The following is a 24,054-nucleotide window of genomic DNA, read 5'->3' on the forward strand; positions in this document are numbered from 1 at the left end:
AGTGGGTAATTAGCTTCTTGGTAGATAGGCTGTGACCATAAATTTCTGTGAACAAAATGCATTAAATCTATGCAGCAAATCTACCCGTAGAGGCAGGACAATTGTAAAGCACCAGTAAATACCAATCAAAACCTAAAGAACCCAGTACTGCCAAACACTTCTACCAGCAATACTACTAACCAGAGGGGTCAATTATTTTAAAGAGTATAAGTAATATATATAACAATCACAGCTATAGTACACTAGAATAGATGAACTTTAAACTGGCAATAACATTGTTTAAAGGTGAATCAGATCTCTCATTTTAGTTGCTGCCAGTTTTATTGGATGGTTATGTCACTGAGACATTAAGGCTGAAAGGTCACATCATATGTTAGAAGGTAACCATCATTGTAAACATACAGTCTCTGATCTGTGGGGCTATAATCAATACTCTGGATTGTATCTAACTTTTTATCCATAATGACACTAATACGACCTTCTTGGCCAGTACTCGTGTCATACATGTAGAAGATTTCCTCTTTCCTAGTGCTCATTGGCCTTGTGGCATACAGAACACCACATACCATGAAAGCATTGGAAACAGATGGCTTGTACTGTCTTGTCTGCCAAGTATTTAGCACATCAAGTGTGGTGTCATTGAGTCTGCTAATCACAATGTTGCCCATGCTATTTTCTGTTGAATATATTACCCATAACCCACTTTCATCCACAGCAAAATCTATGGCTTGCCATGATACACCTGCATAAGAGAAACGGTTACCAGTAACAGCATCTGCAAGCTCCTTCCTCAAAACCGCTTTGTTTGTTTTTAAATCATGCTTCACCATATTTCTTGAACTATAAGCATGATAGTACAAATAATTATTATAAAGGGCAGCACCACTTCCTTCCCCATATGTTATTCTACTTTCATACATGGGTTTAAACAGCAGCAAATCATCAAAGGATCTATAAATTCTGTAGTATTCCAAGTATCTCCCATCTGTGTTCAATGGTGCAACCCAGTAGACTTCCTGCTCTGGGTTGGAAGGAGAGTAATCTCTACCCCAAGAACCATATTTGTAGGAAAATCCTTTCCAGTTCAGCTTTACAATGTAAGGCTGGCTAACATTCTGCAGTCCACGGTGAATGCAGCTACCTGCAATTAAAAAGAAAAAAACCCAGGTTTTCCAATTGTCATCATTAGGAGAGAGGTTTTGAATCCTGTAGCCTCTAGAGTGTGATTACTAGGGATTAGCCTTGTGGCAAAGCACAGACATAAATGCATAGCTTCATGTGTAAAAGGCTCATTTTGGGCCAAGGTCCGCAACTGGATGGCACTGTGTTCCAAGTTGACTCAGAAAGTTAATTAAAAAAAAAAAGTAGAGTGTATGTTATTACAGGTATTGGGGGTAGGGGGTGATGAGAAAAGAAAAGGACATCCATCCTCAGTCAGTATTAATTAGCAGAAAATAAGTGCTTACTGTGCTGTTCCAGACAAGGGAGACATTTCTGTTTCTACCTATTTGATGCACGCCAGCCTGATGCACTAGGAAATCCCTTGGAAAATACAATTTCAGAAGCTTTTTAGGTTATTTTCTACATCAGTGGAACTGAGAGCATGGAAGATGGGGAAAAAAGAAAGAGGAACATCTGATTTCTGTGTATTTCACTGTGGAGGGGAAGGAAGAAGCAGCAGCAGCAGTAATTCCAGAGTCACATTTCAGATTAGCATTCTGCTGTCAGAAACATAGCTTTACAACAGTGCGTCACAGCCGCATGGTGCCTTCCACCTCAGGCCCTCAAAGAAATCTGCAGACAATAACAATCACAGCCTACAAAATGTAGACAGATATTACTCCGAGTTTTCAAGTGAGGCAACTCCGAAGAGAATATGACTTCAAACTGAAACAGAACAGCTCTGTTTTCCACATATCAACTATGAAGCCATTTTCAGGATCATGGAAAAATGGATCTAGATACAAGAAATACTTTCCTTTTACTCATAGAGAATGGCAGTGACATTCCTGTTTCCTGATAAATTCTCAATATTGTAAGTCACAAGTGGCAAAAATCCTCCAGTCAGAAATGTCCATGGGCCTCTGATGAGTCCAAAGCTGCTGCCGGCAAAAACCAGCATGCTTTTTCCTGATTGTTAGCATTAGCTTTTTGTGTTACTGACACAAAAGTGCCCCAGATTTTTCATTGTAAAGACATGTTCATCTGAGGTAACGGAGAAAGGGATTTCAAGTGACCAGCAGCAGCTCACAAGTTTAGGGGTACTCCAATGTTTCCCAATTCAGTGAGGTGCTCTAGCCACTAGACAGTCTTCCTTATTAAAGACAGAGTTTAATATGAATAGACTCAAATCTCGCATGTCAATTAATGGATAAAGTGATGGCCACAACTGTTTGATGTTAATGATACCTCCCTCAGCACAGGAACTCCGTGCACCACCCGCTATGGTGTCAATGATGAACGTCAAACTTATCTTTTGAGGTTTTAATACTTTGCATGGGTACCATGTCACAATTGCTTACAGCCCATATGAAAAGAATGGCTGTTCATAAACTCAGTCATATGAAGGGATGTCTAGGATATAAATAACCTATGTCTTAGGACAAAGAAGAAATAGAAATAACAGAGAGAGAATTCACTTTTTGCTCTCAAAGCTGGCCATCCCTAAGCAAGGCCAGACAATACGGAGCTGAACTGAAAAATCCTAAAGCCACTGACAGAAAGAGTATAGGAGGTATCTTGTTCTCAAAGACATCCTAGTCTATCCCACAGATAGAGGGAAATGTGGAGATAGACCAATCTGAAGTAGTCTACTTGGAAAAAGGGTATATGGTGAACAATTGACTATTGCAAATGCAAAGAAATGTTTTTTTCTGATCTGTTTTTCCCAGGGGGAACATGCTCTGCCTCTGGGACAAGGAAACCTGTGACCTGAATGTTAGAAAAGTCCAAGCAAGAGGATACCATTTGCGCCAATGTGTAAAGTCTATTTTGGCAGTGAAGCTTTCTATGTCTCCTCCTTTCTAAAATGTAGTATTGCTCTCCTACCGTAACATAACACCCTCACCCCTCACAGTTTTGTGCTGTCTTGCACTAGTGACTTGGGGGACATGTGATTCACCTGCAGCCTCCTCTCAGCATTTATGAGGAAGGTGGGGAGAAACTTTATGTTAAAAATAAATCACTATATTGAGTTAAACCTCTGTGTCCCCTGGGCCACACTGGCAACTTTGTTGGAGGAGGGTCAGTATTGCCCACGGGAGCAGCTCTGCATCCCTGACGGCCCAGGTTGTGGCAGAGATGGTGAAACGAGTTGTGAACAACCCTGTCTCCTCCCCCAGTCCCTTTTGCTTCCTGGGATTCTTGCCACTGAAACGTGGGATGACCCTGGCTGAACGCTGCTTCCCTCCGTGCCACCAAGAATCTATGCGAATCAGCATTCTTAGCTTGGAGCAGATGAGCATTTAAGCATGCACTTAAGTGCTTTACAAAGGACGAGGCCCTGGAGCAGAAACCTCATTTCCAAATATAGCACACAAGGAAAGCACTGCTATATGGCTAGCCAGGCTGTATCTCAGGAAATGGCACGTAGCATGGCTAGTAACATGGCCTCAGCACTTGGCACAGATACCAGCGTTTGGAGGTGTTTATACCTCAGCTCATGCAAAGGAAGAAAGCTAAGGCAGACAGTGCAAACCGGCTTGCCGCTTGCCAACTCCATAAATCAATTTGAGCTGTTTTTTTCGTATATCTCTATTATGTATTGTTACCTCCAGCATGAGGGCTTCTTTCAAGCTGGTGACATATTGAATATATTACTGTGCTTAAATCACAATAAACTTATCTCAGAATTAAATGGTTATTAAATGCTCTAAAACTCTTGATTTGTTTAGAAAAATACAGTACCAAAGCTTGCAGGTAGTGAAGCACTGCTAAGCTCATCTATATGCGACCTCAAATAATTTTTCATGTCATTAAGCAGAACACAATTCCAGATTTATTTTAATAATTCATACATTGTTTCATAAATAAAAAACAAACGTGTGTTCAGCAGAGAGACCTTTTTTTACAAAAGAAATAATAAATTATTATTTCTTCCCTTAAAGAGATCTCTCTGCTGAACACTTGTTTGGTTTTTATTTATGAAACAATGAATTATTAAAATAAAGTTAGAAGCGTGTTCCGTTTTAATGACACCAAAAATTGTCTGAGGTTTCTATGGAGTATGTGCTTGATTTTGATTTCCTTGAAAACTCTCCCAGAATTATTTTTTTTTTTTACCAAAAAACTCTGGTAGTCAGGGGGTGATCTGTCTTCTGCACAGGTTCAGAAGAATTCATTGTTGTTTATTTAATCTAAACTTGCCTCCCTGTCTGCATCTTGTGGGAAAAAAAAATGCACAGAGGAAACAAAGTGTCATGTAATTTTGTAAATATTAGAAGGTACTTGAAATAAATCCATATGCATTATTCAAACTTTCAAGTTTTTAACTTCTTTCTCCACTGTTTTGTGCCACTGATAAGTGACGTCCTGGTATTTTTGCCTTCCCTTGTTTCACGCTTATGTAGCAAATAGGCAAGAGGAAGACTAACATAGATACATACACACATAGATACATACACACATAGGTACATATACTCCTTCCCCTACATAAAGAAACAGTATCTCAGCTCAGTTGTTTACTAATCCTGATTCATCAGAAAAGGAGCTGGCACTTAGTTGTCAGGACTGGAGGGAGCCTGACTTGCCTGGCTAACGGGTTGCAGAACTAAGCATGAGTCGCATCCCGTTGGGTGTTGCTTCACCGACTTCAGTCTGAAGCACTTGCAGAGCACATCAGCCTCTCAGTCCAACAATACAGGTGCCAAAAAAACTCCAGCAGCCATCCACCACAAAGCAGCTGCATCTAACCACATTTCACCCACGCAGCCAAAGATCACGAGACAAGGTGGGACCCACATTTAAAGGAACTCCCATGAGGGGCACAGACACCAGGAGCAGGCTGGTGCTACACTCTCACACATGCTCCCAATCACCAGATGTGCACCCTCCTCTCCCATCAGATGAACCACTGCATCCAGATGTGTGAGCTGATAGAGCCTTACGATGGCTTGAGACACAGGAGACCAGGCTGCTCAGGGAAAGGCTCATCTTGGCTCCTACTGTCTCACTGACAGGAAGACCCACACAGACACCTCAGTCTTCACCAGCATCACAGGGTGCAGACACAAGTACACAGCTCCAACAGAGAGTAGTTATGTTGTCAGTATCTAACAGAGGGTGAAGTGGAGGCCTGGAGTTCATCTGACCTACCTTCAGGCAACTAAAAATTCAGGTGCCTCAGCTAAGATCCCTCCATTGCCAGTGGAGAAATGCACATGTCTCCAGTGGCAGTTCAGGGCCAGCTCTTCTCAGGTGCCTGTAGTCATCTCTCTTTCTTTGTGTATGGATGTATTCATTTCAAAACACAAGCCAAAACACATAAAAAACACATCCCAGGTACATAGGAGATAAAATATAAGGTGAAAGTGAAATCACTATGAGTCCCATAGAATTTCCCGAGTTTCAGCATTAGGTTACACCAGGTCTTCCTCCTGCTGAGACCTATTCACCAGTAACTTGAAATCCTTAATTTCTAAATGTATAAAATCCAGAAAAAAAACCAGCTTTGGTCTTCTTTTCCTTTCTTTCTTTTTTGCCTTTGAGAGTTTCATGTGACTCACTTCTCCCTACTGCCTCTCTCAGATCATTTCAGTGAGATGTGACAAAGAATCTGCTGCAGAGTCCTCAGAGAACCATCCTAGGGTCTCCTCTCTCTACCTGCCCTGATGCAGCCAGATGAGAAAAGTGCAAAAGAAAAACAAATGGATAAATATTTCTTCCCACTAGAGTGGCTGACGAAAGAGATGTCAGGAACTGCTGCAGATTGGAAAACCAGTGATGCTGATGAGGATGGTTAACTATATATTTACTGAGCCCCATCTCAGACACTTGTACACCCATGTCTCCAGTTGGAAGGTAACGAATATGGAGACCAGCGATTTCTTTCTGCTATGTTGTTTGAGAACAGGCCTGCTGAGAAATAAATACAGCAGCAAGAGCCTTGGGGGCCAGTCAGAGGGGCTGAGTACTACAGCACTGAGAAGCAAGAAGCTTTAATTAAACTTGCCTTTAGACTCATGGTCTTAGACAGCTTGGGGATTAGCCAGACTCTCCCTAGTTCATGTTGGCTACCCAAAACATGCAGGAGAGAGGATGAAGGGGGAAAGAAAATGCAGTCTGAAAACAGGACAAAGAGTCAGTTTAATATAAACATTATAAATATAATATGAACTAAAAGCAGGCCAAGGCCAAATGGTTTGGCAGGAATTCAAGGCATTCAAGCTTGCTGAGAAAACATATGGAAATGGCGTTCAAATGCATAAATGAGTGCTAGAGAGCTTCAGAAGCCTAGGTGTAAGCATCCATGCAAAGCCTCCAAAATGACCATCTAGAAAATGCAGCTCTCTCACATGCTCCATCTCCTCAAGTAGTAACATCTTCCTCCTACTACTTGTTTTCAGACATAATCTGCAGGACATGTAATTGCTCTACAAATTTCTCTGCCCAGAGAATATTTGCTCCCCACCAGGCACACAAAGTCAGGATATGCCACTACACCAGTCCTGTGTGGATTAGCAGGGATCTGAGCCTACATAACACCTGTGTTATCTGTATAGCTGGCATCTCCCAACAGGCAGGAAACTGGCCAGCCCTCCGCAGTTGCTCTGCCATTCCTTTGTGCCAGCCTCAGGGACCACCCTCACCCTAAAGGTGGCCATGACACTACACCCAAACACATCCTCCAGCCCCCTGCATTCCTATTGCTGTGGGCAGCAGATAAACTCACAGGTAACACCAGAGGATGTCCTCAGATGATGTCAGGGGTGGTAATTCTCTGGAGAAAAATAAAGCTATTGTTGTTCATACCACCTGAGGTTTTGGCCTTCTTCTAGGTTATTTTCTGCTCTGTGATTCCCACACAATGCAGTGACATGCAAAGGTGCCTTGAGCTAGCTGGCATAAGGCCACACTAAAGCAATACCATTTTAGTCCCAGATAAACTATATCCACTACCTCATCGTGTCCTAAGAAAGCAATATTAAATAATTTATTATGGTCACAGTACTATGCAGTTTCGTTTACCTGTCCCAGAGCTATCACCCTGCTCTAGGCATGACTTGCCTGTCCCTCCATGGAGCTGCACTGTGAAGCATAGACCTCCCTTTCCCACTCTGTGAAAGCTCCTACACCCCACAGACGTTCACGCCAACCACCCAGGCATAAAAGCAGCCCCTTCCTCCATCACTCATGGAAGGACACAGTATTCTTGTTCCAGAGCTCAGTACTTTCTTACTGCAACAAAGGCTTGCTGTAGGCTTGAAGAGAAAGAGGCTGTTTCTTTCCACACACCATCACCCTCAATAAATCAATGAGATGCCCTTCAAATACTTCTAAAATATTGCTGCTTTTTTTTTTTTTCATTGAAACATTTTAAGCCCTTCCTTAAGGAGCAGAGAAGCACCTTGAGATTTTGCAATGCGGGTTTTTGTTTCAGCTTTCCCTCCTGCCTGATCCCCAGACAAGGTGTTACTCGCACATCCTGTCAGAGAAGCACAGCAGCTGCCCACACCACCATGAAGCCCTAAGGGATCACAACAGAAAAGGCTGCTGACCCTAAGGGAAGCTTGTATTTCTGCCTCTCACCTTTCCAAGGAGACTTTTGAACTAGATGACACCAAGGTGATGAGAGGAAAATGCTGGTAGGTGCAAATCTGTGCTTCTTGCAAGCAGGACACCACTTCTCCTTTTTTATGGGCTCTTCTAACCAATTGCTAACCAGCTTATGTGAAAAAGTAGGATCCTTCCCCTGGGTGTTGCATACAACAGAGCACTTTCTCTCTTACAGTACTCTGTCAAAAGGAACCCCCTGTGTATGAAACACTCAGGGGATCAACACAGTTTAATAAATCCTCCAGTCTGTTCGCCAAGTGGAATGCTTGACCTGACATACCTAAATTAGTGTTTCCTAAACAGCTTGCTCCAGTGTAGCATATCTGACTCTCAAAATTCCTCAGACTATGATTCACTCACAATGTGATTTTTCAAACTGAACACAATATCAAGACAAAAATTATTCCATTTGTAAACTATTTACTACATGCCCCATGACTGTTGATAGTTTTCTCTGAACTGCACTCTAGGAACCACTGATCTAAGCCCCAAAAGGCAACCTTTCCTAGTTGAGAAAATTATAAAAATCCTAGTTCCACTGAAATCAGTAATAAAGATCCCACTTATTTTGCTGAGATGGGAATTTTCCCCCAAGGTTCTTGACCTTCTGATTTAGAAGAATCTTTTGCCTGTGAAGCAAAAGTAATCTTCATGCAAAGCTACCTTCTGGAGCTTGCATACCAACAGCTTTAGTGTATCAACTGTTGCTCATGCATTTCCCAAACAATGTTAGAGCAAAATTGCCATGACACCGGTCACTTTCACAGGAACTATTAAAAATCAAGCTGGTCAGAAAAAAAGCATAGTTTCCCACAATAAAAGGTAATTGTTTTGAAAAACAGAAGAGGGGTAGAGATTCACTTTTCATACGGCAGGTGAGAGGAAGATTACAACTTTTTCCAGTTGAAAACAGCTACTGTGTCTAGAAGAGTTTGTTTCCTGCCCTCATTTTCCTTTTGAACCCGTTGATGAAACATTAGGAGTTGTCTGCTCAATTTTTCAAGAGCTAAGTAGTGTTACTACAATTGTGTTGAATATTGACAAAGGGAAATCTCTTCATCTACTATTCTACCCCTGTATTAGGTTGTTTCTTATCTGATATACAACAGAAATGCTTACCTGGTGGGAAAAAGGGGGGTACTGTAGTTTTGTTTCTGTCCTCTTCACATTCTTTCAATCTATTCTGCAGAGACACAATTTGTCGGCGAATTGCAAGGACATTGTTTTTGTCCAGTGATTCTAGTTCATTTACCAGTAAAGTCAGATTTGTGATCTAAAGAAAAAAAAAACAGGGCAAGTTTAAATTTCTGTCGACTTTATTTTACAGATATTTGCAAGCAGTGTTTATTGTACCACAGAAGGTGATACAGAACAGGCTTTAAGAAATATCCCTGAGAATAGGCCTTACCCTGCTAGCTTGAATTTAACACTTCCAGCAGAGGTATGTGACCACAAGGAAATTCTTTAATGCTCAGTTGTATAGCATAATACAAAAATATAGTATTATTTTATATGTAGTATAAAAATATCCAGTAAATCTTGGGCAAGTACTAGCTATTATACATAAAAGGTACTTATTCCAGCCTTACAAAAGTATCTGGAAATTTTATTTGCAAAAATAAATAATGTTCTCAATCACCTACTTGATGATGTAGAGGACAATGGAGAAAATGATCTTTCACTTTCCATCTGAAGTAATTATTCTATCTAGGTGAGTGATTAACTACAATTTTGAAAATGTGATTTATAGTCTGCTGGGAAGGTGCTAGTCTTTCCCACTTCTTGATTTCATATTGATTGGGCCACTGCCCTAGCAACCAAAAGCTAACTTTTTAATTATCTAAGTTAAAGCACAGAGGCTTTCAAGTATGGTGGTCTATAAATTAATATTTATTGTAATAATTTAATCAGGTTTAATGTGCTTAACACTATGCAAGACTGTTAACTTTTACGCAGATGTTTGGCAAAAATAATAAAGTGGTCTCCATTTGTTTTGGGGTTTCTTTGCTTTTCTGTGCTCTATACCAAGGAAAAAGATGTTAATACATTTAAGGTCAAGCTTTCTTTTAATGTATGCTGATGAAATGCAAAAATAATTCCACTGGCTGCAGTAGAGACAGGCTACATTTCCTCAGCCTAAACACTAAAGAGATAATAGTCTATCTGTATATTTGAACTCTCTGTGACTAATTAAGACTCTGGCAATACCTCTGAATATATTTGTTCAACGATGACATTGCTTCCAACAAGGCTGGATTTCAGCTGTGTGACCAGTCTCTCTAGGTCACTGATTTCCACTTTCAGTAACTGGAAGTCCAGTTCTGTGTAAGATACACTGCTCTTCTCCATATGCTCCACTCTGATGGTTAGATTAAGGATTTGCTGCTGATACAGTTCAATCATTTTTGAGTACTCTCTAACCTTAAAGAAAGGAAAAAAAGTACATATTCAAGTCCAGGTTAGCAAATAAGACAAGACCATGTGGCATCTTTATTACATTTCTGAGTACCCCATGCATAACTTCCAAATACTTGATATATATATTCTTCACATACATAAAAAATGTAAAATTCAACACTCATTTATTGTTGGCAGTTCCACAAAGTCCCCTCAGGAATGCCTGGGGATAACTGACGGCAGAATTTTACTCACAGTCTTCCATTTTTTTTAATTTTTTGCCAGTATTGTCTCTGTGAGCTAATTTTATCCTCGGTATGCCAAGAACTCACATTGGTGAAAATTTTACTGGAAACGTGCAGTGTATTATCTCACAAAAGCAACCCAAGGAGGCTGAAAAATGCAATAAAGGATTCCCAAGTTTTTCAACTTCATTTCCTATTAACTCTGAATCCAAATAGTATTTCACCCTGTGCATACATTTGAATTGTGTCAAAAGTAGGCAGAACTGGTTTGGGGTTTGTCTTTGGGCAGGGGGAAAATGCTTGAATACAGTGTTAAAAATCAAATCTGGTTTAAATGAAAGTGTAAAATATACTGCAGGCTTCAGCTAAAGTAATTCACATAGCAGCCTTTTCAGCCTTTGAACCATTGAACAGTTGTCCAGATAAATATATTTTCACACATCTATCTGCTGAGGTAAAGGTCACAGCACAAGTATTGTGATGCAGACTGTTAAGAATATTATATAGATTTGGGACATTTCTTGGAAAATGTTAATACTTTGAAATTTAACACTTTGGGAAAGATAGATAATTCCTCTCCCATATGCTTCATAAAAGCCATATCTCTTTTCCCTTAAATCAATATAATTATATCACAAAAGATAAGAAGTAGGAATAAATACAATTAGTTTGTTGCACCAGTAACTCCATATTTATACTCTCAGATGGTATTTGTGTTACAAGTCCCTCTCTCTCCAGTACTATGATTTGCATAACTATTACTTCTTTGACTGATTTTTAGCCCACATCCTCTCAACCATTCTTGCATTACCTTAACGTGAAATGAAACTCAGTATTCTTCCCTTATTGTCTCTGTGTGAAGACCACGGAACCCCTGTTTTCCTGTTCTGTCAGCAGCCCCTGAGACAGGGAGCCCAAAAATCACACTTATCAAACAATTCCTTTCAATTTTGATTGAATCCCTTCTGTACCAAAGAGGAGGTATGGGAGCTCATGGCATGGAAATTCATAAAGAGAGAAAGGATCCTTTAAGACCATAACATACTCAATGATATGACTTAAGGAGAACCATAAGAAAGACCCTCTTTTCAGAAGAATAATGTCCACAGTGGCACAACTACACTATAAATCTGAAAGAACCCACTACCAGACCTCTGCATACACCTGCATAATGTACACCACAACCAGGCTGCTCAATCCCATGCATTTAAATCAGAGTTTGAAACAGATCTTCTGTTATAAATGTGTGCAGCCAGAATTTGGGCAAGTTTCCATAAGCTACGGCAGAAGCACCCTGACTCATAACACTGGATGCTCGAGACCTCCCAGGTCAAGCTAGGGTAACTTCAAGCTAAGCTATTCATTACAATTAAGAATCAAAAAATAATAGCATATAAAGACTTAGACCTAGTTCCTATTAACTGGCTGGTAACAGAGACAGCTGGGATCCCTTGTCCTAGCTGTTACTATCATCTGTTCAGGAGGGAATAGTAGGAAGAACTGGACAACGTTCTTGGAAAAGGCAGATGTAGTTGGACCTCACACTTTCACTGATCACCAGAATCAGTTTGGAGTTGGAAAGATGTCCTCAGAAAAATTCTTCTGAAAAAAATCTTCAAAGTTCAATATTTAAACTGTATGTCTAGAGTTTGCACAACAACAACAACAACAACAAAAAGATTACAGCCTGAGAAATGCCATGTCTGAACAAAATTGTACTGCTGTGTGAAGCTATATATATTATAGAGGTATTTGGAAATCTATCTAGGTATTAATAACCTCTCTCATAGTAATACTGATAGTAATAATAATAATAATAATAATAAAAGTACAAACAGACCAAATCTTCTACAACCCACTGAAATAAACAGACTGCTGGAATTACTAATGGCTATTCATTAGTGAGAAACCTGTGAATGTGGAGTTTTCTCCAAAGGTCCTGAGAGACTGGACAAAATGCTAAGGGCTGGAACAAGGCATACATAGTTATTTCAGCCCTGATTGAAGAGTGCTGCAGGACACAGGCCTGAAGTTCTTCTCCCACATCAAAGGGTTTTCACCCAGTCAACAATCTAGGTCATTTAAGGACATGTCAACACCATCCAGTGGAGTACAACTGAGAAATATCTATACAAACTGAGCCTGAACTAGTCCCAGCACTCTGCAGTGCTCTCTGTACAGCCACTGGACAAATAGAGTTTTTTTCAGCAGTGCTGCTCTAACAAGTCTATACTGCTTTTGCAGACAAATCCAGCACATATGTCAAGCATTACAATGCCCTGTGTGGACATTCTCACCTGCTCAGATCTAGCTTAGGCATTTCTGTAGTTTAGAAATATCAGCTGAAAAAGAAACATGATGTTGCTCTGTTGCTTGGCAGATAGATTTAAGCATCCTGTAATCCCTGCTCTTCTACTCCATCTACCTGCTAGGGACTGGCTTTTGTCTCTCGACAGGCTGGCACAGAAATTCTGTGCACATCCCATATTTAGGGATACAAACCAATAACTAATATTGATTGCTGTCACATTTGTTGGAAAACCTAAAGTATGGTATGATAAGTGCATAGCGCCTGTATTAGCCCTTTATAGGAAGAGAATGGAACCATGTGAGGCACATGTAGGAGAAAAATTCCTCAGTTCCAGTTTTTCCTCCTTTCCAAGCATTGTCACCCTCATGGAATGAAAAGGGCAGGAAAAATCTGCAATGCTCATTTACTCTGTCGTGTACTTGCAATTGGTATTTATCAAAACAGGTTTTGCAGCATGCAAACAGACACTTCTCCAGCACGTATTTGGAGAGTACAGAAGGGGGGAACAAAGGTCCAAGATGAAGATGTAAAAGAAAAAAAGTGGGAGGACTGAGGGAAGATAAGAAAGAAGTGACAAAACCACAGCTCTATAAAGTCATTCAGCCCAGGACACTGGCTTCAGGCAGGACTGACCTCTGCAGATCCATAAGGAGCAAGGCTGGCAAGCAGCCTGCAAGCTAACACTGAGAAGAATTCCACTGTAGGTTAACCTATTTTGAAAACAGCTGTTCCTGGCAGAGGGCAGGCATGCTTTTTTTCTCCTGCTTTTGTTACATGAGGATGCTGTGGCCGATGTGAGCCAAGTTCTGAAAGGCACTTTCTCTCCTTGGGACCACGTGCTGATCCATTTCTGTTACGGAGGTGTCCTCTCCCCTTTCCTATTGAGAGGAGCAGCCAATTCCCACTCTGCTTTGAAAGGTTAATTTTCTTCTGTAATCATAATTATGCTGGCAAAGGTTGATGTGACAGAGGAAAAATTAGTCTGGTATTTTCAGCCTACGGTTTGTACTCATTTGGCACATGAGAGCATCTCTTTATCTGTGAGCTTCCTTGCCTGCTGATTCTATAAAAGGACCCCCTTGCTTTTTGAATTAGCCTACAATCAGGCAAAAGGTTAACGATTCAATCAGGCTGTTTATCTGGGACTTCTAGCACATGGAAAGCATCCTTAAGAGGGTCCAATCTTGCAGCTCTCACCTAGGAAAAGCTCCCATGAGCTTCAAAGGGTGTTTTAGAAGAACATCTAAAGCATGGATTCTCAGAGTCAAAAAAGGAAGTACTCGGTAGAAATTCCCACCCCTGTGGTGAGACTAGGTTATGTTTGACTAGGAATTTGCTCAGGAATGTTTCTAATAATGATCAATAATGAGAGCTTGGCTTTCCTCCATTTCATTATTTCCTTCCTTCTATGAGTATTATCATGACTAAAGCAATATACAGGATTGTATAAGGAGGATTTTTTTCACAACTGGAAAGGTAAAGAATTTTTAAGCATGGAGACTCATGCATTACAAGATCTCAGATTACTTATGTTCAGATATCAACAGGGCAATGCTCAACAGCTTTCTTCTTTCTACAGAAAAATAACATCATAACTGAGAAATATTACACACACAGAGTTACACCAAAATGCAATCTGTTCAGTTTCATTTCTGACCCAAAGTGTCTCCCTGCCTATACCACACCAAGGTATATGTCACACTTTATCTAACTAGATGCATTGTAACACTGCTTTGCTGATTGGTTTCGACAGGATGAAATTCAGTGAAGCCCGAGTTAGGTCAAGAAATTTCACTGTCTGCAGTGAGAATTGAAAGTCAAGGTCATTGTCTACACTGCGGTACACTGCTGGGCACCTAAGAATGACAACAGAGTTACACCAGTTGACACCAGCTGGCAACATAGACATTAAAGTCTGTGGTAGGGATTCAGCTTGCCCTGAATTTAAAGGTGAGTTTCAGACACCAATCTGGACATCTCATTTTAGGTATCTATAGTAATCTGTGTCTTTATATGAGCAAGATGTCTGAACTCAACGGAGATGTGAGGTTGTCCAAACAGAGAGGTCAAGAAGCACTTGAAATGCCCTGCAGATCTGCATGGCACTAGCAGATAAGTCACAGGTCCTAAAGGAAACATGCACCATTCTGAGGATAGTGCTGGTAAGAGACTAGTTACACCAGGGCAAGTGACTAGGAAAGGTGGTACACAAACCTTGAAGAGTCACACCAACTTTCTGGCTGGGAATCATGCCCCTGATCCTGTCCCAGTGCAATTAGCTTAAAATGCTGGCACTGACTACAGTGAGAATAGTATGGGGACCTGAAATCTCGGTGATTTTCATGGATCATTAACTCTGAGCTACGCCACCATGCTGCAATGGATCGGGTAACTCCTGTGCTTGGAGGCAGTGGGACTTCTGTCAGCCTGCCCTTCATATCCCTGCTGACAACTGAATGTGTTTCATTGTTAGCTCCAGTTCTTTCAAAACAAATGATTTGAACTGAAAGATCTTACCACAGGATTCTCCGCCTGTTGTTGTGCTTTTTATGCACAACTTCTTATCTCTTCTTGATTATACCAGAGGAGGGTTATGAATATTTATGGTTAGAATTTATAATTTAATGCTGTGCCTTTTCTGCTGATTAATTCAAGGACACTTCATTTCTTAAAATGCTTGGTTCCTGAAGAAAACACTTTCTGCTGGACACCAATCTGAATCCTGAATATTTATCCACTATCAAAAGTCAAAGACAGATTTCTGTCTTCACATGCAGCTTCACCCAGTCCGCTGCAGCATGTGTAGATTTGCCAAAGTTCCTCAAAAAATGGATCTGAATTCATGCAACAAGCAGCCAAAGTAGTGTAAGGTGTGTTTGTCTTCAACAGTAATGCATAATTCAGTAGTCTCACTGCCACAGCTTCAGATGTTGACAAGAAAGATATTTGATTTTTAAATTTTTTTTTTAATCTGTGAGAGCAGAAGAAGTGAAGGGGCAAATATTCACATACTTCTTCACTCTGGGCTGCAGTGACCTTTCTCCTCTTTCCCTTCATTTCCCTCTTACAATCTGGCTGGCTTGATAACAAATAATAACACATGAAAGAGCAGGAGGCTTCTCTTCCTATAGTTCTCTGTAGCAATCACAAACCAATAAAACTGAGCCAAAAGAGGAAAAACATAACCATTCTTCCAAAAATACCATATGCCTCTAGCTGCAAAGGCCTAGAAAAGAGACCTAAGGATATTCAAATGTATGACATGTTACAGTGCCAAAGATTTGAGATTTAATCACCCTTCTCCTTGTTCTTACAGAGCCCTCTTTCCCGCTGTTTGAAAGACATGTCACAGGAAAGTGCTGACTGCTGTACTTTTTCACAGGCAACCGTTTTTCCACGAAGATACAAATGTTATATTTATGAGAAAAGGACACCGTACTTGAGAAAGCTCTATCTCAAATTTCTCTGAGAGCGTTGCGGCTATAATTTCCAATTGCTCAGCCTTCTGCACTGGAAAGGTGGTATCCGGTAAGTACACAGAGCACTGACAAGTTCCCTCGTCATCCACAGAGCCGGACACATTAGCAAAGAGCTGCAAAAACAAATCAGTAAGGAAAAAAGGGTTAATATTCATCTCTGGAATCAGTAGGTAATGTCTGACAATAATATCAGCTGTGACAATCAGGAGATCAACAACTTAATTACTAGACATCTTTCACCTTTTTCTTCCCAGGAATTCAAATGTTTATGACTCAGCCCTATAAATCTTTCTGAAAATGGTTAAATATTGCTGTAAATATTTTACCATTGGAAAAACAGAGACATAGAATGGTCCTTACTTTCCCAAACTTGTGGACAATGTTCATAAGATAATGAAATAACTTTTCCAGCAGATAGAAAAACACACAACAGCAGGAAAATAATAACTTATCAAATTCGGTCTTATAGTTGTTGTTCCATGAATCCGAACTGATCCGATCATCCAGTCATTTCCATCCATAGAGATTAAAACACCTAAATAGAACTAGTAACAGGGAAAGTTTTGAAAAGAAAAATGCTTCATTTGAGGTTTCTCAGGCAGCCTCAGCATACAGACATATGCATTTGATTATACAACACTGAAAGGTGACAAATTAAATATGCAGGCTCAGCCTAAGGTAGAGATACTTGTTTTGCTACAAAATATTGCACATAACACCCACATATCACAGCCCGCTCATTCACTTTTGTGGATAGTTTGCAAAGCTATTGCCCATGCCATTAGCATGAATCAGCTTGTCCTGGCTGCCTGCATGCTCAAACCATCACCACCGGAGCAATGTGTATGGTGTATGGAAAGGTCAGGGCTGGCAATTCATGATCTTGCCATAATTTACAACCAAAGCACATAAATTTCCTATAAACACTGGGCTGAATGCAGAGTGTGCTTGGAGCAGTTCTTTTTTGTTTGTACACAAAATGTTTCCCAGTTCATAAACCTATCACAAATTTCTTAATAAAGATATTTGATGTTACTTTAAAATATTCTGGCACACACTTCAATTCAGCTGCATATTTTAAAGCTACAGGCTTGCTCTTTAAATACACTTCTTTCCATAATCTCTCCTCCTGCATTGCAGAAATCTCAGTGTTATTCATGTGTTTTCTCTTTGTCTCTTGCTCCCTCTTAAAAATAAACAAGCAAACAACAAAACTATCTACTGAAAGCTGACATTTCAGCACTTCTTCCCTCACTCTTTCACAGTGATTTCAACTAACTTCCTCACCACCAAGCCAGTCCAGAACATGCATTGATGGTCAGTGGCAAAGCTGTCTTTATCTGTGAGCCCAAGAACAAAACGGCAGAGAGCAACAAAGATCCCTCTTCACACTTCTGGCAACCTCTTTACCGCAGCCATAACAAACATCATGCATCTCATTTCAGACAAAAAAAAAAAAAAAAGCTTGAGAAGACATTTTATCTGTGTCATTCAAGCATGATGGGCCTTAAAACTTCACTCATAGCCAGACTGCTGAAGACAATATGAAAGGAAGTAGAGAAGTATCTCACTGCATTCCAGAACGTTCCAGAACATAACTTCCATTGATTTCCCTGCCAGATAGGTTATCAAAGCACTTATGAATATTCCACAGAGCACATACTGCAAACTGCTTCTAAGTCTTCAAGTACTTTCACAGCTATCAGCCCCTAAGCTACTATGAAAAATAGGTTCCTAAGTCACTTAGATGATTCTGCACCTCTGAGTCCTCTGTGTATGGGCATGACTGGGCTACAAATTTCCGCAGCAGTAACAAAAGAAACATATGGGGGAAGCGGGGAAAAAAACCCAAAATAAATAAATGTGGCTTGGTGAGTACATGGGACTTTCTATAAGACAGTTGCACACTGGCATGATAATTTTTGCGTAGAAGGTATTGCATTCTACCCCTTCTGTGTATAACACAAATATCTATGTGTGTATGTATACTAAAAGAGAGTATACTATACATAGTATACATATTATGTACTAGATGTGTATGTTTCCATATTTAGTATAGTGAAAACTATACATTGTATACTCTGCTATAAACTACAGTCCTGACTATATACCGCTATCAGTTTATCTAAGAAATACCATTCTAACTCCATATGCTAAATAAACCATTTATAAACATATTCAGATGATCTCCCAAAAAACTCCAAATTGTGCATTTAAACTCCCTGTGAAAAACAATCATTATATTTTAACATTTGTGTTAGAGGAGAGCCTTGAGTTGAAGGCAGAGCTTCACTCCAGTAAGTGAAGTTTATATCTAAGCCAAGAGACAGTCTTCCCAAAGGAGCAGACAGCCTGAGCCAAGAGAACCGCTTCCATTCTTCCACTGACATTACAAACATTGGGACCATGATGTTGATGAGACTGAGAAGTATTGTTTGTACTGAAGTATTGTAGCTAAAACCCCCTTGGGTAAGCGCTTCATTCAAAATATAATACCAGCCAAATAACAACCATACAACAAAAAAGTCTTCCTGCGTCCTGTATAAAAGTGCACAAGATAGGCTGTTACTTTTGACGGAGTTGTATGGTTTTTAAAGTTTAATAATTTACACTGAATACTTAAAAGAGAGCAAACTGTCCTAGCCCACAGCAAGGACTTGACAGCAACATTTCACTCTGTAAAATTAAGCTGTTACATATACATATTTGAAGCTATGGGAAGTGTTCCTTTTCCACATCCCTTCAATTTATGAAAGAGAGTAGGAGCTACCCAATTTTCTGAAAACCAGGAAATTTATTCAGCTGCCTAAATGTGGATTTAGGATTACATCTTCAAAACAGCCTAGCCATTTCAGTGCTTAATTTCCAGCTACACTGCAACCAAGTGGCATTCACAGCTCTGAACTAGCTACTCACTCATCCTAAAACAAAGAATGGGATCCACAGAAACCACATGGCAGGGACAGAGGCCACAGCAGGAACAGAGGCCACCTCAGCTGGACAAAGAGATGGATGAAGTTTGGGTCCTGCTACTGAGACTGAGAGTGAGACCCCTGACTCCATTTAACTTTCTAAACCCTCTACTGGAGCCAAAGACTTAAATCTCTCTCAGAAGAGGTCCATTACACATCCTAGATGCCACACTGGGATAGCCTGGACAACAAGGACCTGCCACCAAGCTGTCTACCATCTCTGACCTGATCTGGAGCTGTGCTTTGCTTGATACTAGGCTGCAGAACCATTCAGTGCAAGTGTGTCCCATTGAATCTGCTCCAAAGCAAACATGTTATTAAAAAGTCACTGACAAAGAGAGGGAAGGAATTCAAACCCTGAAATCCACACACCATGTACTTGAGCACTGCACCAGAAGGCATGGAAATCAGATTCAAGTTCCTCTATCAGCAAATAGTTGAATAAAATTTGAACTAAGTGGAACAGGGATAATCGAGATTTTCTCACCCCCAGCAACCACAAGTGGACACTTCTCACAAAGAAGATAGTTTCAAAGCTCTGTTCTGGTTTACATGAAAAAACAGAGGTAAAAAGAAGTCTTTCCCTTCCTCCAGGGAGGTTATAACCATGAAACTGTTTGGTACATTACCACCAAACCCCCATGGCCCCAGCCGTTTCATGTCTGGCATCCAGTCACAAGGGTAATGCTGGAGCTTTGGATGTGACTTAAGGCCAATGACATGGCACCAGCGCTGATGATTTTGGGGAATTTATTACTGTCTAAAATACTGGATACACAACACCTCAGCGCTTTTCCTGGGCAGCCTAACTGACATACCTGTATCAGGTTTAAGTCTCTGAGTGACTATGTAGCATTTAAAAAAATGGGACACAAGTTCCTAATTTTGCTCTTTTCTGGACTTTACTGAAGAACAGTAATGATTATACCTTTGGGGGAGTGTGCAGGTTGCCAGTCATCTTGCTAGGCTGAGTCAGATATGGAAGCGTTGTATTGAGATGAGGGGTCTAAAAAGCAAAGGAAAGCCTTTTTCAGTGTGAATTCCTGCATATAGCATTGTCCCTTCCCCACCAGCTAGCCCCCATCCCGCAGCTCTAAAGCACTTTGATTTTATTATGGGAGCCGTGCCCAGCAACAGTAGAATTAATTGGCTTTTCTGATCTGCTGCTGAGATGACTAAGGTTTCCCTGGACACAGTGTCACTTCATAGACACCTCTTCCTGAAGAAAGGCTCTGTGTGACCCATGCAAGGCAGGGGACACAGCCTGCCTGGGAGATGTGATCTGAGGCTCTGACAGGCAGCCCTGGCAGATTGCATGGCTGTCTAAAATGACAGTACCATGCCCCCCTGTCCTAAATCTGGAGACTACTGTCCTCCCAGCAGGAATGTCCACTCCTTGATGCCCAGCTCGTGCTCAGCCTCTCAGCACAGGACTCACTGCCCCTTTCATGCCAAGCTGTCAGACTATGAGCTGTGATGGCTGCAGCATGTGTCCCACTGCTACTATCCCAACGGAGGGGACAGCATCCCACCTTGGGGACGAAGCACTGCGGGAAGGCACCACACTACCATGGATATAGCCAGGTCTACCTTGGGAGTCTTTTATGTAGTAAGGCTATATACACCCCCTTTAACTTTGATCTGTGGCTGGCACCTGCTTTCCTGCCACAGCAAGGAGAGTGGCTGCCAACCTGGCACTGAATTGTGTGTCCCTAAAGGTCTATTGCATGCCCACACAGTGTGAAGAGCACAGTGCATCACCATGGTCTGCACACTGTCACCCATAGTGGGGTCTCACCAAAATCTGTGGCAAACTGGGAACTCCAGCAAGACACCCTCAATGTCAAATGGTGTGACAGACAGAGCATCAAATGGGCTTCCCCCACAACAGGACACTCACCCCTGGGTCTTTCTGCATTTCCCAAATCCCAGCTAGACCCTCATTCCTGAGTCAGGGAATGGTGGGGAAATCCAAATGGCCAGCAAAGGACAGAGCGTAAACAAGCTTTTGTGGGACAGTTTGTCAAATAAACCCATTTGAACAAGCATTTGTGTGCTCATATTACACTGAACATGGAGGTGGGGAGCAGCTAGTAGCAATTAACAGTGGTAGGGCAGAGAGCATCACAAAGTGTGTAAATTACATGAACTGGGGACTAGCTTAAAGCTAAGAAGACTGAGGAGAAATGTCTCCCATATTAAGCTTTCTACCCTGAGCTTATCAACATACATTTACACCTCCATCTTGACTTTTGCAACTTTCCATTCCTTGAGCAGATAAAAGCATCTTCCCAGGAGATGCTGACTTCACTGCCTGCATCCACAGCACTCCCAAACTTCAAAAAATATAACTAGAGGCACACAGGGTTTTTCTGGTTGGTGACTAAACCAGACAAATCAGAAAGAGTCATTGGGAGCTAAAATGGGGTTTTTTTTCCAAATTTTAACTAAAAAATACCAAAAGGCAGTCACTTTGAGTCAAACCAAAATGTTTCACTCATTTGGAAGAGCTTTTAAGCTATTTGCAAACTTTTTGTTCTGATAATTTAAGCCCAGTTTTATATTTTTTTTAAAAAAGAGTCAGTACAAAATCAAAACAGATCTTTCATTAAAGTAATTTTTTACTTCTAAATTTTTTTTCTGAAATATTTGGATTTGTTATTGTTTTTGAGAGGTTTTCTTCTGATTGATGGCTTTGATTTGAACTTCTCTCTTGCCCAACCATATAGAGTTTTAAGGAAAGAGGGAGAGCACCCTACCATTCTGGGTGGATCAGAATGATTTCCATGTTCCTTGGTCACAGAGTATGACAGCAATCATCCCCCACCTCCCAACTCCTTCCACATCAAAGATGTGGATCCTTTCCTTCTATAAGCCCTTGCTAATTAATTAGAAGCTACACAGAGCATTTATTATCCACTCAGATCCTCACTGGGAGTTGCACTCATCTAACCAAAGGCAGAATTTGACTCTGATTTTAAACCTGTGCCTCACTTTTACATTTATTACCCAGTCCCTATACATTAGTTGGGAGGAGGATGGAGAATACTTTAAACTCTTTCCATGCAGAGATCTCAACATCTGCTTAATAATTTTCCAGTAATCTCAAAAGAATTTTCAGCAATCTAAATTATGTGAGAAGCAAGAAGGCACCAAAGCTTGGGTTATGAGACCCCCATCTTACCACTTCTGTTGCTGCCATTGTTCCAGCCAGAGTAATCATGCCTTTCATGAGGAGCAGCACAGCCACCTGTGTGTGCTTCATCTTCTCAGCCGGAAGATGTGACGGCAAAGGGACAAAAGAGGTCTCTTATAGCAGAGACTGGGGATTTCCCCAACCAAACCTGAAGGAACTTGCATGATATTTTTTGAAATTTTCAGATAAGTGATATCATGAAGTCATATAATAATAGGTGCCAAATTACTAACGTGCAAAGAACATATGAGTTACCATCAGAAATTAACTACATCCAATTTCCTAACAGGAAAGTTTTCCCATATGGTGCAGTATCTAATCTTAATCTTGGTTATGCAGAACATCATGTGCTTATTTACTAGGATGGTAAATAGACATTTCCTCTTACTGTGACTCAATCTCAAAAGTTCTTCTAAGTTATGCAGACAATACAGGTCTGGGTGGTATTTATTGCTTCTTATAGGTACAGAGAAGAGCAGGTTGGGTTAGACTGTTCGCACACATGAAACATCCCCCCCTTTTTTCAAAGGCCAACAGACTTTTGGCAATAAGTAAAATGTGAAGGGGTCTCTAAAACTTTTCAGTCTCCTCAATTCTCACATAGCACATGTGGGACACAAAGTGTCCTCTCATTTTCTCCCCAGTAGTTTTATGTCTCCTACATTAACACTATGTACCCATTAATTCTTGCTTGTGCATTAACATTGTGTATCCATCAATGCTTACTCACTTGCTCTCTTTTCGTAGAGCTGCATACCACCTGACTGCAATGATTCACTGTCCTGTCTCTAGAGTACTGATGCAGAGATCAAAAAAGGCCACAGGCAATGTCTAGTGTGGCCCCCACACTTCCCAGCTGTACCACACTACCATAAGACAGGCAGTGAGCTATCTGCAGTTCCCAAGGCATCCAGCCCACTATGGGAACTCCCCACTTCTAACAAGCTACCACCTTGGTGGAGCCAGTTGCAAGCCTCCACCTGGCACAAGAGAAATTAAAATGTCTCTTCAGAGTTCTGTGGATCACTGGGAAAATGAGATTGATGTTTGGGAGGAAGGTTCCAGCTGAGGCTAAGGGGATGGCCATGTCTGTGCACTTGTCAAAGAAGTCCCTAAACCAAAATATGTCATCTCTTGTCATTTCCTGTGCCTGTATCATCAATGCAGCATTTGCTCTTTCCTTCTTCATTTTGTCAGACTTAGTTGTTCTACTGGGTCAGCAACAAAAGGCTGCATTTGTGTGTGAGTAGAGAAAGTTGTTAGGAGACCCTTATTCCTATCCAACGTTGGAGGTCAGAGGTAAGGGCAGGAGCAGCAGCACTTCTGAGCAGCAGTACTGCCTCATATGAAACTCATCTCCCAGGTGAGGAACTCAGAAGACTTTCTTGTGTTACCATAGCACTATCAGCCTCAGGTGGCAAATGGAAAAGCTGAGGCTTAGCACAGATTCATACTAGAACACTCTTCAGAGAAGTCAAGTCCATTGGGGTGACATATTTTCACTACAGCTTCACATCAGCATAAGCCTCCTGACAGATTCACAAGGCTGGCAGCAGCATCTTTTTTGAGGAGTAGCTCATTTTGTAAGGAATGGATATAATATGGTCTTGCAAAAACACTTTTTCACAGCAGAAGCTGAATCTCCACTGGAGGATTTCATGGCTAATAACTCATTGTAAAA

The 24,054-nt window shown here is 40.9% G+C and overlaps 1 protein-coding gene across 1 annotated transcript; it reads right to left on the bottom strand.

Moving 5' to 3' along the window:
* Nucleotides 1-347: 347 nt before the first annotated feature.
* On the bottom strand, nt 348-22,442 carry OLFM4 (olfactomedin 4). Its single transcript, XM_074931229.1, has 6 exons — nt 22,362-22,442; nt 20,106-20,183; nt 16,166-16,318; nt 9,982-10,194; nt 8,893-9,046; nt 348-1,141 (listed from the first exon to the last, which is right to left on the bottom strand). The coding sequence occupies exons 1-6, from the start codon at nt 22,440-22,442 to the stop codon at nt 348-350; spliced, it is 1,473 nt and encodes a 490-aa protein (XP_074787330.1).
* Between the last annotated feature and the right edge of the window lie 1,612 nt (nt 22,443-24,054).

Source organism: Athene noctua, chromosome 1 (assembly GCF_965140245.1).
Source record: "Athene noctua chromosome 1, bAthNoc1.hap1.1, whole genome shotgun sequence".
NCBI lineage: Eukaryota > Metazoa > Chordata > Aves > Strigiformes > Strigidae > Athene > Athene noctua.

Bases quoted from the DNA above. Each gene is read 5' to 3' on its own strand.
- OLFM4 (XM_074931229.1), bottom strand. From the start codon at position 22,442: ATGAAGCACACACAGGTGGCTGTGCTGCTCCTCATGAAAGGCATGATT. The intron at 16,319-20,105 runs GTATAATCATTA...TTGTTTTTGCAG, and splicing joins ACCTGCACACTCCCCCAAAG to CTCTTTGCTAATGTGTCCGG. The intron at 10,195-16,165 runs GTACGGTGTCCT...CCTTTCTTTAAG, and splicing joins TTGAGATAGAGCTTTCTCAA to GTTAGAGAGTACTCAAAAAT.